This window comes from Silurus meridionalis, chromosome 14, assembly GCF_014805685.1.
Source record: "Silurus meridionalis isolate SWU-2019-XX chromosome 14, ASM1480568v1, whole genome shotgun sequence".
Classification (NCBI taxonomy): domain Eukaryota; kingdom Metazoa; phylum Chordata; class Actinopteri; order Siluriformes; family Siluridae; genus Silurus; species Silurus meridionalis.
This window is the reverse complement of record NC_060897.1, coordinates 14,543,544-14,558,745: the sequence shown is the minus strand read 5'-3', so window position 1 is coordinate 14,558,745 and position 15,202 is coordinate 14,543,544. Positions and strand designations below refer to the sequence as shown.

At 37.9% G+C, this 15,202-nt stretch overlaps 1 protein-coding gene across 4 annotated transcripts in view; it reads right to left on the bottom strand.

Annotated features, from left to right (window-relative positions):
- Window positions 1–1,248: 1,248 nt before the first annotated feature.
- The window catches only part of cyth1a (cytohesin 1a), a 63,079-nt gene continuing 49,125 nt past the window's right edge, over window positions 1,249–15,202 (bottom strand). For 3 of the 4 annotated variants that reach the window (XM_046865782.1, XM_046865781.1, XM_046865783.1), the window contains exons 7-13: window positions 14,937–15,049; window positions 13,467–13,615; window positions 12,360–12,472; window positions 8,824–8,902; window positions 7,359–7,427; window positions 5,913–6,067; window positions 1,249–3,055 (exon numbers count right to left, since the gene is read on the bottom strand). In XM_046865782.1, the coding sequence (XP_046721738.1) occupies window positions 2,977–3,055; window positions 5,913–6,067; window positions 7,359–7,427; window positions 8,824–8,902; window positions 12,360–12,472; window positions 13,467–13,615; window positions 14,937–15,049 (757 nt within the window). In that variant the 3' untranslated portion in view covers window positions 1,249–2,976. The remainder of the gene's footprint in view (window positions 3,056–5,912; window positions 6,068–7,358; window positions 7,428–8,823; window positions 8,903–12,359; window positions 12,473–13,466; window positions 13,616–14,936; window positions 15,050–15,202) is intronic. The other variant, XM_046865780.1, reaches the window with a different exon arrangement.

Below are 15,202 nucleotides of genomic sequence, written 5' to 3'. Positions count from 1 at the left end.
CAGCTTGTAAAAGCTCCTAGTTGAAAACTGAGATGATGATTGGGGAAAAAATTGCTTTGTCTTATTTGAGTTTCTTTATTATAATAATAATAATAATAATAATAATAATTACTATTTTATAAATAGTAAAAATGAACAAAGCCCTTCACTGAGCATGTTTGAACAGACTTTTGACTTTGTGTACATGGGGACAAATTGTTCCTGATGTCCTGGACACACCCGTTGCAATTTTTCTTTTTGTACTTAAATCCCCTGAGAACAGTGGAAACAGCTGGCCCTGATGCAGTCAAATTACAAAAGCAACACAAAGTCATGCTTCCAGGCATTCGCCCTATGAAGCCAGTGAATTGAAACCCAAGCTTTGGTTTCTGGAAAACCATCCTATTGCCTGTATCATGCATAAACAAAGCAGCGGAAAGGCCCTAACCACCCCAGCTCTCTCCTTTATAACATAATGCTGAAAGCAAGGATTTCTGCAACTAAAAGCATCAGAACTAAACAGATAACAGAGATCAAATTAAAGGTTTCTTCAATGTCACCTTCCTCCTTATCAGATGGATAAAAGGAAATATGGCATGGGTTTTTTTTTTTACCTTTTGTAGTGCATGAGCATTTTTTCCCCCTCCAATTTGATTTCTTAGCAAATTGTCATTTTCTCTGGAAGAGGGACAAAGTTGACTGCAGGAGCAGTGTCAAATTAGTAGTAATTGAGTTTTGATCGTTTCGTTTTTGTGACCTGTGGTCAGTGTAATCAAGATCATGATAGGGAGATGATAAAAAAATAAAAAATAAAAAGAAATTAGCAGACAGGCAACAAAAGATGCTGAATTACAACATCTGCTAGATAACGAAAACTCCGTATCATGACCGTTTATTGGTGTGAAGGCGGTGAGACAGTGAGGCAATAAAATCAAGATCAGAGCTTGAATAAGAGCCAAATGATTTTACTAGGGAAAATTAAAGTGGCTTGTTTTTTTTTTTTATGAGTAAAGGGAATTGCCTTTCGAAACAGTTTTTTCTTTGTGCAGTGCCACTCTGTGCTCTAGGCTGAAACCGGATAGAGATTATTACAACACTGCCATCTACTGATCACCTTTTAACACTATATAATGCTTAGGAAATGTTTCTCGAACAGTCCAGAGAAATGTTGTACATTTCATCTCCTGAAATCATGAGAGTTTGAATGTTTGCAAGGCACAGTGTTTGGTGTTTAGATTTTATTTAGATTTTTGTTGTTTTTTTTTTTGTTTGTTTTTTTTTTTACAAAAAATGGCTGATCTCACACACACCTGGGAGGCCTAAGATACACTTTGAACATGAAAAAAATACAAATAAAAAATGGCACCCAGCTAATAATGTATTTGCTACACACACATTTATATAAAATGCAGAAAGATATTTACTATACACTGAAGTATATACATCCTTGATAAATAACCCAATACTCAATGCTCAGATGTATGACTTTGCTCAGAGATTGGAAACTGCTAGCTTAGAAAAACTTGTAAAAGAAGGAAACAGAAAGGAAAGAAAAATGAAGTTAAAGCATGCGCTCTGAATGTATTCCTGTCAATGAGCTTTTTAGAGCACACATTACTTCAGACATGAGAATTCAATAAAGGTGCAGCAAGTCCTACTGTATATCTGTGAGGACGTCAGATTGACTTGGGTTTCAACTCTGAACGTGACATCTATTCATAAATTTAAATATTAGACAGTCTGGGACTCTAAAACCTGCACTTTTTTGCAACGCGACACAGACACATTTATTCATCAGCAGCCCAAACGAGTAGAAGTGCCATTCCTAGAACAGTTTGGCCATTTAGCATACAGGAAGCTGGAGTAGCGCTCACACACACACGCACACACACACGCACACGCACACACGCACACAACCAACACCAGCGTTCCTAGCTTCAAGTACACCATGCGTCCAAAAGTATGTGGACACATTCTCACATTCTTCTGCTGAACATCCCAATCCAAATCCAAGGCCATTGAGGATTTATGCCCATTCAAATACAAGAGCAAGGGCACTAATGGTTCAGTCGACAAGCCCAGAGATTCTTTGTTCCAGTGAAGGGAAAATTTTACAGCAGACAGACATTCTAGACATTGGTGTGCTTACAAATGTGTGGTAACAGCTAGGGGAAAAACAATACTCATGTGGGTGTGATGGTCATGTTTCCACATACTTTTGTCCAGATAGTGTATCTGTAAATTAATCTCCCCCCCACATCATAAAATGCATACACTGAACACCTCCTCGTTCGTTTCTAATGAAAGCCATTTGGCGCCTTCCAATGATATTTATCAAATCGACAAAAGAAGAAAGAGAATATACAGAGGATATAGAAATGTAAAAAATACACTTATTGCCCTGTACATAACAAAGACAAGCGTACAAGGAAGGTCTTTCCTGCTTTTTGAAATCAAGGAGAGGCCTTTTTTGGTAACCCACATTCTGTCAGACCTGCTGATTAAACAAGTGTGTGTGTGTGTGTGTGTGTGTTTAAGACATGTTTTATGTGATATAAAGAGAGAAAGTGATATAAAGATTCAGGATAGAATGTAAATACAAACAGGGTAGAGAAAGTGTGCATTTTGGTTTAGCATTAGGACTGAGATTGATTCTTTGGGGATTTTCAAAAGAACAAACTGAAACAGAATGTCCTTCTCACACACACACACACACACACACACACACACACACACACACGGAGAGGTGAGGGAAGAGGAGTGGAGGCACAGTTCCTGCTGGGCACTACAGAACCTAGTCTTGGCTTTTTAGCCCTCATTCCCCATTCTGCCCAACATACAAAAAAAAAAGAAAAAAAGAAAAAAAAAAAAAAAAAAACACAAAGAGGAAGGGGGGTCAGACAATGGGAAGGAGACCAGTCTCATCCTCCCAATACAGGTGTCAGTTCTCTCCTAATAAGGGATCATTCACACAGCCCTAAATCACCCTGAGCAGATTTAGTGCCTTTTCATAGAGGAGACTTTCTTTTTCCTGGCAGCCAGCATTTCGTAGAACGGGTCTCGGCTGATCGCCGCTCTGAGGGAAAGAAACAAAACAAAACAAAAAGATCACAATGGGATCTAATTCTCTACAAAGAAGTAAAAATGGATTGTACATAAGAACAATATAAGGCTTATTAAAAATTTATTGCATTTACCAAGACCTGTGACTTATTGCACAATATACCAAAGGTAAATTCTTGATTCTGATTGGTTAGAAGGTGTGGTTGGTTAGAAAATGTTACAGTAACAGTGACTACTGTAAAGACTAATTTACAAAAGACTTGCGAGACTAATAAGTAATCAGTGGTGGATGAAGTACACAAACCATGTACTTGAGTTAAAGTAGAGATACACTCGGTAAAATATGACTTTTACTGGAGTCATATTTTACCGAGTGTATCTCTACTTTTAAACTTTCACTTGAGTAAAAGTACAAAAGTATTTGCCTTCAAATGTCCTTAAGTATCGATCATTTGTGTCAAAGACTTTTTGCTTAATCAACTGAGTTTATGTGAAAAGACTCTAATGTTACTCTTAGAAGACCATTATATTAACAGAATGATATTAATTAGAAGTCGACCAACTGATTTTTGCCATTTTTCAATTAATCCGCTTTGGCTGATTTGGGCTGCAAATAAAAAAAAAAAAACGATAATTTCTAACAGATTCGTGTTGCTTTTTTTTTTCCAAGAATAACAATGAGTGTTACGATTTATTTATTTTTTACGTGTGCTCATTTGCTAAGCCGAATTGCAAATCGGACTTTTTCTCGCCGTTCTTTATCTCCCGCCGCCGAATCGACATACAGAATTGCCTGAAAAACAGCTGACGCAGTGAACAGTGTGGAAAAGAAACGACGCTCAACACCCTCAGCATTTGCGGTGAGAATGAGAGCAAAATAGAACAGTATTGTTAGCGAGTCTTTAACCAGCTGTGGTTTAGGCTACAGGTGGGCACAAGGACCAAAACCTGCTAACAAGTGTTTCATTTAAGTGAGTTTCTGTATCAAATTTTATTAACTGTTGGATTTTATAAAATTAAAAGGAGAAAAAAAGAAAATCAGCATCGTATATCAGCCATCGGCTGCCCTGAATTATAAATATCGGCATTGGTCTATTAAAATGATCATGAGCCCAAAACCTTCTTTTCAACTACTACATAAAAAATTGCACAAGCCCATGGGTGTTGTGAAAAGTTAAATTCAGGACTCTCTTTTATCACTTATTCCCCTCAAACTGTTCTGCTTGCTGTTGAACCGATGCTGAACTGTATGTTCAGCGTACGTAGATGCCACCAAACCGGAATTAAAACGAGTTTAAAACAGAGCGCGTGCTCGACCCTGATTAGTGGCTTGCTGCGCGCTTGACGAGTTAAGTTTTTATCCACTCAAAAATAACAAACGAATTCTAGCGCAAAAATGTAGTTGAGGAAGAAGTACAATATTTGACCTTAAAATGTAATGACGATCTTCTGTCTTTCCTTTTTGTGACACCCTGTTCAAGAAAAATGTAGGCGAGTTTGGACAATGATCGAATTTAGTGTGAAGTTGGGGGTAAATGTGCATCAGAAACGTTGGAAATGGTGAGGAACGCTTAGGGAAAACGCTTATCATCTGCACAAGTGTGCCATGGCACGTCAAAGAAGGACGAGAAAATATTGAAGTTGAACAGGACGCTCTTCTTCGTTTGCCTTGTTGGCCCGTTTGGAAAAAGAGTCTAACATCACAACACTGAGTCACAGTATTTTGGCTGTCAGAGAGTTTTTGGCTAGAAATCACATCGAGTTGCTTCACCATCCTCCCTACAGCCCCGACTTGGCTCCTTGTGACTATTTTTATATAAGCAAAAATGAAGAATGGTTCAAAAGGACACCATTTTGGTAGTGTGGATAAGGTCCAAAGACTCACTACACAGGTTTTGAATGCCATCCCACTTGAAGACTTCCAGGGATGGTATGAAGAATAGAAAAATCGCTGGGAGCGTTGTGTACACTCAAGGGTTTTTTTTTGTTTGTTTTTTTTTTTGAAGGAGACAATATTTAATTGTGAAATTCTACAATAAAATAATTGGTTATATATCATCCTCATTACTTTCACACACCTCGTATGCTTCTATAGGAGAATCTTTAAAACTTAGTATACTTTTGGAAATACTTTGTGGGCTGAGAATGCAACACTGACACTCCTACCTTCCACAGAACTACAACACAGTACATTAAGTAAAAATAAAGTCCACAATGAAACACTGGGATGCTTTGACTAACCAGACCTGTATTCCACGGAAAACGTGGGATTATTTGGAACTGTAGATGAGAAACGTAACATAAGCTGTTTTTTTTTTTTTTTTAACTACTAAAGACATCGAAACACAGATGTCAGACGTGAGTGTGTAAATTGTTAAATTTCTTTTTCCTGTATGATTCATTGGGACACTCCCTTACTCACGCCAGCAATCTACAGAGTTATGTGGTCTCCGTGTTGGAGCGCATATAGTTTAGCTCCTGTCTCTCTTGACTTTTTGTCGGCGTCCCTGGACGCTGAAATAGAGTGTGTCTGGCTCCGCCCTCCAATCACGTAAACCGGCGCTTGTGCATTATGTACTAATCTTTTGTTTAATTATTAACAAATTATTATAATTACAGTACACTACTCCATACTGATCACATAATGATCACAGGTAGGCTGGGTCATGTCCCGACGAAATTTTCATGCAACGATGGTCTCATAACGCATCTCCATTCGTAAGTCGGTCAATTCTGGGGGTGGGGCACATCTGGAAAAGCAGTAGTGACCCCTAGCTCTTCACATCACTACATACATATTTTTTTTTTTTTTTTCCTGGACATGGAAAGATTTATTTTTCTCAAATCCAGGCCATCAGAAATCCACTCACTTGATGCTGTTCATCCACTCGTCCTTCTCCTCAGTGGTGGGAGCAGAGATGCGGTAAAATGTGTGGTTGCCCTCCACCACACGTCCATCTGCCTCTGTCTTACACGCCTTAATCACCTGATCCTTATTGTCTGGGATGAAGAGCTCAAAGCAGTTCTGAGGAACACAAATGGATATAATAGCCACACTTTTACAAACTGGACTGCCGTGTCTCTGTGTTTGTAAGAATGTGAGAATGACACATTTGTACATAAAATAAACATGTTCAATCAAGGACAGAAAATAGAAATGGATAAAAAGTCTTGTGTTTTATTGTAGAAAAAGTACGAGATGAAAGTATTGAATAGGTTACATTAACAAGCACAGATATCAAGCAGTTGGGTGCTACAGGAAACGGTTATCTATCATGGAACGGTTTGCCCAGTCACCAAACCTAAATCCAATTGAACTGCCCTGGATCAGGAAAAAATATCCAACTTCTGGAGAACACATTTCGGCAAGTTGTGAAAGAGGCATAAATTATTTTAGCGGCATGCTTGGAGAAACAAACTGTCCAGATGTTAAGAGCGTGTACAGCTGTTATTCATGATAAGTAAGGCTTTTCCAATGTAAATAGTGCAACATCTGCACTTTTATTTATTTGTTCGGTCAAAGTAAATCTTTATACCAATAAATTACCTAAATTGTTGCATATAAATATGATTTAAGACAAAAAAAAATTGATGTTTCCAAAGATTTGACAGGAACTGTATACTTCAGCTCTTTGTGACCGTAACCATTCATGAAATGACTTGAGAAGTGGTGTGAGGGCTCCCTCTAGTGGCGAACACTAAAACTACATGCATCTACTGTAGATGTGCAAATGTTTTCAAGCAGATTCGTACTGCACGGATGGATTAAGCATTCAACATCCTACCTATGCTCTTTTACTTGTATATAAATGCTGAGCAGACCCATTTGACCCATTTTGGTTCAATGTGGCAGAGGGGGAAGCAGATCTCTGTGTCAAAGGTTGTGGTTGAACGCACACATTCAGTGACCATAAAGCACTAGAGGGATATTATAGCTGGCATGAGTTCAGTGAAGCAAAAAACCACATGCGCTAGAGATACAGATATATATATATATATATATATATATATATATATATATATATATATATATATATATATATATATATATCTCAGCTATAAGTAAGCAGAGCTTGTAGGGTTAAGCACATTTCAAGCGCTTTGTGCTCATTATAGTGCTAGGTTTGATCTCGGATTGTCTTAGAGACCAAGCACAAGCACGGAATTTGTACATGGTATGACTTCTGCTCTTTGTTAATAGAAACAGAAAATAACCGTTTATCTATACCTGCCTAAGTTCGGACGACTTGAGTATAAATGCCGGACAGCTATACTTAGAAACCAAACCCAACTAAAAGACAATGAATAAACCTCACCGGTTTCTTGTCCTCCACTTCTCGGATACTCAGGTTTTCCAAAGGAATGATTCCTCTGGGTTCTTTGTCCTGTAAAGAAAAGAACATTGAACATTTATAAGGTTTGTGTGATTATACATATATTGTAAGCATATTAGTGATAATTATGATATAATAACATGGCAAAAAATAAAATGCACCAGCTGTAGGATTTTTGTCATCTATTTAATGCAAATTTGTATTTGTACACAGAGAAGCAAACAAACAAATGCCAAAGCTTAAAGAAGCTTGAATATAAAAAAAAAAAAAAACATGCCGTTGCATACATGTACCAGAATTTCCGGACTATTAAGCGCACCCAAATATAAGCCGCACACACTGAATTTGACAAAGATTTTTATTTTGAACATAAATAAGCCGGTGTCTACACTGAAACTAATGAACTTTACACAGGCTTTAATGAAAGACAGTGACTGTAACACTGCGTGTATCTAAACAGTAGCCTACCAAGAAAGTCATTGTTCACTGTCTTCCTCCTTTCTTTCACGACAATTTCTCTCGTGGGTTTTTCTTTTGGCATCGTCGTGCGTTTAAAAATCACCATCGGTGAAGCTTTTCTCCCGATGCCGTGCAGCTCAGAACACAGGTGAAGTGCGGTTTTTCATGCCCGGTTGTTTTCAGCGCATTTCGTGTTGACAGTCCGAGTGAGCGGCAGGTCAAACGTCAGAGGAACCTCATCCATATTTATGATGTGGTTCGGCCCGATTCAGTGGGAGCGCACCTGATTTACTATAAAGAATTTCATTGGTTCACCTGAACCCGTTCGGAAATTTCATTGGTCTAATGTTATGGGGCTCAGTTTTTTGTCTTGAAGTTTGTGAAACCGGGAAAAACCCAGAAAAAATCCATAAATTAGCCGCTTCGTTGTTTAAGCCGCAGGGTTCAAAGCATGGGAAAAAAGTAGCGGCTTATAGTCTGGAAAATACGGTATATAGATAAGATATGACACATTATGGTTTATATACTTTGATATAATTAGGCATTTGTTTTATAGCGCCATCCTAAGGATGATTGTAGAACATTCATTATTAAAACTTTTTGGAAAACTGTATAGAATGCAAACCAGCTGAAAACAGAGCTGGGGATGAAAAACACTAACACTGAAAGCCTTTTTCTTTATTAAATTACATTTTATTTGCTTAGTAATTTAATAAACATTTTTCAAAAAGACTGGCACATTCAAAATTCTGAGGTCCACGAGGTGTCGAAGGTGAAATATATTAAAACCAATCAGAAACAGTGTGATTTATGCACACAATGGTGTTTTAAAGAGATAATTAATATACCCTTCCCATTACAACACTAACTCACATAACCTTTAAGCTGTATAAAGACACGCTGGTCAGCTGGATGGAGTTTTCATAAATAAATGATAGCACAGATAAAGGAGCATTGAACAATGTATATCCTTTTAAAATGCACTTACTGTAGTGTACTCAAAGTAGTAAAGGCAATTGTCTGTGAGAATGAACCATCGTCTTTTCCAGGTTTTGACGCGTCCACCTACAGAATAGAAAGAGTTAGGGTAATTTTAATCACAGCACACAATTACAAAGGAACCTCAGATCACCCAGCAGTTTGAAGAGTGGAGCAGCCGGCAAGCAAGACAGACAAATGAGCAGGCAGACAATAAGAGCATTTCTATAAATATCCTCTATGCATTTCCCATTATCCCTCCTAAGGTACTGCATTCCTTCAAATCCATGTATTATGGGCCAAAATACTCTGTAGATATGTAGTTTTTTTTATTATTATATAAAAATGTCTGATTCAACCGATGAATGCAATTGGAAGACCAGATTCACGATTGAGCAGGACCTCATTAAACTGTCTCAGATTTTAAAATGCAGACATTCAGCTGTCCAGTGGACTAACGATCAATACTGGGTTAAGAAGTGGACCAGCCTTAACCTGAGAACATTTACATCACTATAATCTTAGATACTATGATCATCACTGGGCAGAATATACTGCTAATGAAGACATTTTTAGATTTCTTAACCAGCTGAATGCAAGAGACTCAAGGTTCAGGGATTATTAACACAGGAGTTCTAATCTCTCGGCTACTAAAAGGATTCAAAGGATCCGAAATCTTTTCTATCCATATCTACATAATACATTTATAATTATTTTTGCAAAAAAAAAAAAATACAAAAATAGAAACCCAAGTGCTGTACTTTCTTATAAAAAAAAAAAAAAAAGAAAAAAATCAAAGAAAAAAAGGAATAATCTTCTCCAGATTTTTCAGTTTTAAATGAAAATGTCTAAATCCAGCTACAAACAAAAACACAAAGACACACTAAAGCACCAGGGAGCACAGGTCCCAAAGCAAGCTGACTGGTTGATTGGCTGGTTGATTAGGATTAATAATCAATACAAAGCACTAATGAGAATAGTCATTTGGGAGGGAGGAATCTGTTTAAGGGTTAGGGGGCGTGTCCTGGACTGACTAGATGCTTGAGCCTGGATAAACAGGGATACAAGGAAGAGGATTGTAGCAGTGCACACAAGCATTGGTAGAATGTATGGACTGCTAAAATATGAAAAATACTCTTAACTAACCTGCCTCTCTCAGACACAATCGTGCCAAAGATGCCTTTATTTTTATCTGGTTTTGGAAAAGATTTTTTTTGTAGCTTTATTTTAAAATCAGTGTTTTAATGTATACATATAAAAATAAATCAGATATTGTAATAATTGTATTAGATGTCAAACTGCTGTGGTGGAGGAATAAAACACTTTGACGTGCTTGGAAAAATAATCCGCTTTGTGGCTCCACTTCACATGGAGCCTCAACCGGTCAATTTTCCCATTAAAGCACCTCTAGTTATGTGGTCTAGCAACAGATTGACCATGAATTCTGGAAAATAGACATTTATTTTAGTGATGCAGGAATAAATCAAAATTCATCGTGTATTTTGCTCAGAAATCCTTTTTGCAGTGCAGTTATTTGTTGATATATTACATCCCTTATGCACATTAATAAATGTTACAGTAATAAAGTTGATAAAACTGTAAGTAATGACACATGCCCGCTCTAAAACTCAAACAATATACACCCACACACACACACACTTTCTCTCACACATACACACTCGTACACTCCTGCATGCACACCCTCATCAACTGCAACAGGGCAGGCCACGCACGAACACACGCAGACACACACAGACGCACATCTGCTTCATTGACAGCATGGAGAACAGCAGCCCAAGCACTTTGATCCAGGTGCAGTATTTCCACTTAGTCTAGATAAAGCATGATCAACACAAGCTAACGATTGTTGTTCTTGTTAGAGTGCTAATAATAGTCATTCTGTATTGTGTAGTGTTTAGTTTTGAAAGTGCTTACTGCTAACCATGCAGACTGTTGATGCGTGGAAAATACTGCAGCTCTCAAAGTGTAAATAAAAATATTGAACACCACAGGAAACAGTGAGAACTCTTTACGACGGTGGTCACATGGAACCCAAACCGCAAGCACCCTGCTATCAACTGACATAGAGAGAGAAAGAGAGAAATGTAGAGTAGGCCACAGGGACAATCCACCAGCTTGATGGAAAAATAACAGACAGCAAAAAAAAATAATAATAATAATTTGACCAAAGAGATGAGGCTTAAATAAATAGGAGTCCTACACCAAATAGAGGAGAGAAAAAGAAAAGCATGGCAAACCACCAGAAGCACCTGAGAGCGAGGAGATGGACTAGTTTTTTTAAAAGGTAGGAGTAGGGGGGGAACAGGTGTACATACCTCCTGAGGGAAAAGACAACAGCCAAAATCATGGGAACAAACGAACACACGAGGAAGAAAAGAAAACAAACAAATCAAATTAAATCAAATTAAATGGTAATAAATTATATCCACCACATGCTGCTGATCAAAGGAAGTGCTTCTTTTTTTGTTTTTTGTTTTTTTACTCAAACAGCAAGCATGAGGGAAAAATAAAGCATAACAAATAAACCAGGCTAAATAGACAGCAAATTTGAATTGAGAAGAACTGTCCTGGGTGCGTGACCTATTCTGGCCACAAGGGGGCTCTGTAATTTTTACAACAAATGCTTCACTGGTGACGCTTGATATATTAGAAAGAGGACAGAAAGCCCAATTGCTTTGTCTTTTTTTTTTTTTTTTTTTTTTTTTTTATGTCTGCACTCCTCATCACAGCGGCAGCATATTCTGATCAACACCACGGGAGATTGACGGGATCTGTTTCTCTGGTCTGAGACCCTGACAAATCAGCACAACACTGAATCAATTGGTGAGGGATATGGTATCAACCTGACTTGAATCATTGGGGTTAACCAGAGGAACAGGACAGAGAGGACCAGTGAGATGTGCTTTGCTGTATGTCAGCGTAAAGACGCTCGCATATAGCAAAACACAGCCCTGAAGTTTAACAGGGGTCACCAAAGAGTATATGTGTGTATTTATGTTTGTGCGTGTATGTGTTTGTGTGTGCAAACAGCAAGAAAGACAGCACATGTCTGTATCGGTATATACAATATACAAATGCATACAAGTCAACAGTTTAGCTGGCGGGGTTCCAATATCACAGTTCATCAGATCTTCAACTCAGGGCTGCAAATAAAATCTTCTGCTCAGACACCCGCCACTGAGCACCTGCTGATCTAAAACTCTTCGAATTATAATGCAGATATACAGTGTGAATTATTAATGACTCTCTGGATGACCTCAAGGTCACATTAATAATGAATGTAAGGGAAGATTTTAGCGCCATGACTGTACACACTTCGTAAGAATACACACTTGTAAAAAAGGTTACACTACACATTATTATCCAGTCAGGTTTTTCATTCCAATACTGTTAACTATAGTGTGTTTGCAAAATTGTAGTCATTGCTAATATTGTTAGCATTGGTAGATTTTTTTATTTATTTATTTTTTTTAAGATAAGTATAAGAGCACAGTAATTCTTCTAAAACCTCTTGCGTTTCACTCACCCAGTTTCAGGAGCCAGCCTTCCCGATCAGGGTTGAAGAATGTGTGTGTGAGGTCATTGCCGTCATCCTCTGGGATTTTAAAAGGCTCGTTCTTGATGCTTTCATACAGGTTCTGAAGAGGGGCCGAAAAAAAAAAGCAAAACAAAGAAGACGGAAACAACGGTTTAAGCAAACCAATAAGAAGTTAACAAGCCATTTGGTGGAAAAAGTTTTTTTTTCCCCAACAAAACATTTGCATAGACATAAAAGAAAAATAGTGCTTCTGGAGAGGAACAGCATCTACATTAAATGGGAATTGATATGCTCATACCTGGAGCAAAATAAAATCGAAATCAGCTTCAACACACACGTTAAACCTCCGGCCCTCAGCAGAACATTTACTCTTGCGGCTTACGAATAATGCTGAGAATTATAACAGCAGCAGCCATAAGGTGAATAAAATCACTGAATGGCCTGTACTATTCATTTAAGAAATGCAACATGTTCATGCTCTTTGGTTCGACGCCAGACAGTAGTAGAGCGATGATGTCACGAATGTATTATTTCATCTCTTAATGCATGATCTACAGTCAAACAATCGATCCATATTAAAAACATGGCCATAAAATATCTTTGTGTGTTCTGTATTCAGAGCTAGCCTTTTTTTCCTCCTCTTATAGTACATATATTTTGCTTTGTTAGTATTCATCTCTATATTCAATGAGTAAAAAAAAGGGATCAAAAAGTAATTGAAAAAATGGGCTAAATCCTTTTTCTCACTATAGCGCCTCAATAATCTGTAACTGAGAACAAACTGTACTGATATTGAACGAAATATGCGTACTTACTGTTTAAAACAATGCTATTTGACATGTTGCGTTGTACACGCATCTTATAATAACCACCCAAAAATAAGCATTTGGATGGAGACAGATGACCACCTTGGCAGTGTCATTAAAAAAAAAAAAAAAAAGACTTTAATATTATATTATTAATATCATGCTATTTTTATTAAAGATGCCCCATGCTGAGCCCTGTGATATAATTATGCGATGTTGAAAAGAGTTTTATAATGAAAGCTTCAGACACTGAGGGAGGAGGGAAAAAAAGAAGAAGAAAAAACTGACTCGTAGCAGCTCCTCTGGTAGGTCACCACCGTCATTGATGCCTCTGTTCATGGAGATGAAGCGCTCCACGGTGGGCTTGTCTTTGACATTGGGGTTGTGAAGGCTGGTGTTCAGCATGATGATGGCGAAGGAGAGGATGTAGCACGTGTCTGAAAGTACAAACGTGAAACGTCTTTTCATCAAAGTCTAAAGTGCAGTATTGAAATGCAGTTAGTTCTAATAGACTACACGAATAAAGGGTTCAATAAAGAAAATCTACTTAATACTCGTTCAAGAATGTATTAATACAAATTATTTATTTATAACGTATTAGCTTTTCAGAAAACTAATGGATTTTTAATAGATTCCCAGTTCACTCAAAAATGCAAACGTCAATGCTAGCGGCAATATTAAGCTCACGTAAAATCATCGTTGTTCAATTTACAGCTAATCTGTAATTTATTAGTGCATTTCAGGCATTTGGCAGACGTTACTATCCAGAGTGTCTATCCAATTTTTGAAAACTGAGCAGTCAAGACTTTGCTCAAGGGCCCAGCAGTAAAGCTTGGTGGTGTTTATCCTCATGACCTTCAGATTTATTCACACCCATTTATCAGAATTCAGTGTTAGCCTTTATGTTTTAATTAGAACATTCATTAGAGAGCACATAAAAATCGAATAAGAAATAATTGCCATTTTTATGTGCGAGCAGAAAATAATTCGTCTTTTTCCCGTCTACTTGAAAAAAAGCAGTGATTTCCACATATAATTGACACGTTCATGCTGCATGGAGTATATTTCATCCTATTTTTGCGTTGACTTGATGTGCAGTTTATTATGCCTGTTAATTAAGATAAATGAACAGACTGAACACCAAAAAATCATAGAGAAATCTTGTCTATGTGAAAAGTAGGAAATGTCATGTTATATAATATTCAGGTTGACCAGTCTCTCCCTGTGTGTGTGTGTGTGTGTGTGTGTGTGTGTGTGTGTGTGTGTCAAGCTGACACAGCAGCACTTTATTTCATCTGTGCATCTCAGCAGAAAATGAGCACATGAATAATGTAGTTCAATCCGTCCCATAGTGAGACTGTCAGCCATGAACGCACTGCCACAATTAAACACACACACGAATGTAATACCACCTAACCACACACAAGAATCAGAATTGCACAGGAAAAGCTCTGCAGCAGAGGTGTGCTTCGAAACTGAGATCCTGTAAGACCCAACAAAAAACATCACAGGAAGCAATGTGGTTTTTCTTTTCAGTGAAGACGGGGACTTGCACGTTCACATTCACATTCGTTAACATGCGAGCAGACGACTGGTTCGCTTGAGTACAACTAGTTAAATGCGTTTAAGTCATTCTTCATAAAAAATAAGGACGCATTTGGGACGCCTCTGTAGGCATACAGCCAGACCCCAGCGCACACACACACACACACACACACACACACACACACACACACACACACACACACACACACACACCGGTGGACTGGAAGACTCCCGGGTTGCATTGGCAGTAGCGCTGGGCAAAAGCCTCCATCATCCGATCAATCTTCTGTGCCTCGCCTGGCAGTCTAAAGCTCCAAAGAAATTGCCTGCACACATCACATCATTCCCAGCAGTCAGTCACAGCAACGTGCTTCTAAAATAGTCATGCTGATAATATATCATCAGGAGAGTTGCTACTGAGCTAAAAAAAAATAATTATTATATATATACAGGGAGTGCAGAATTATTAGGCAAGTTGT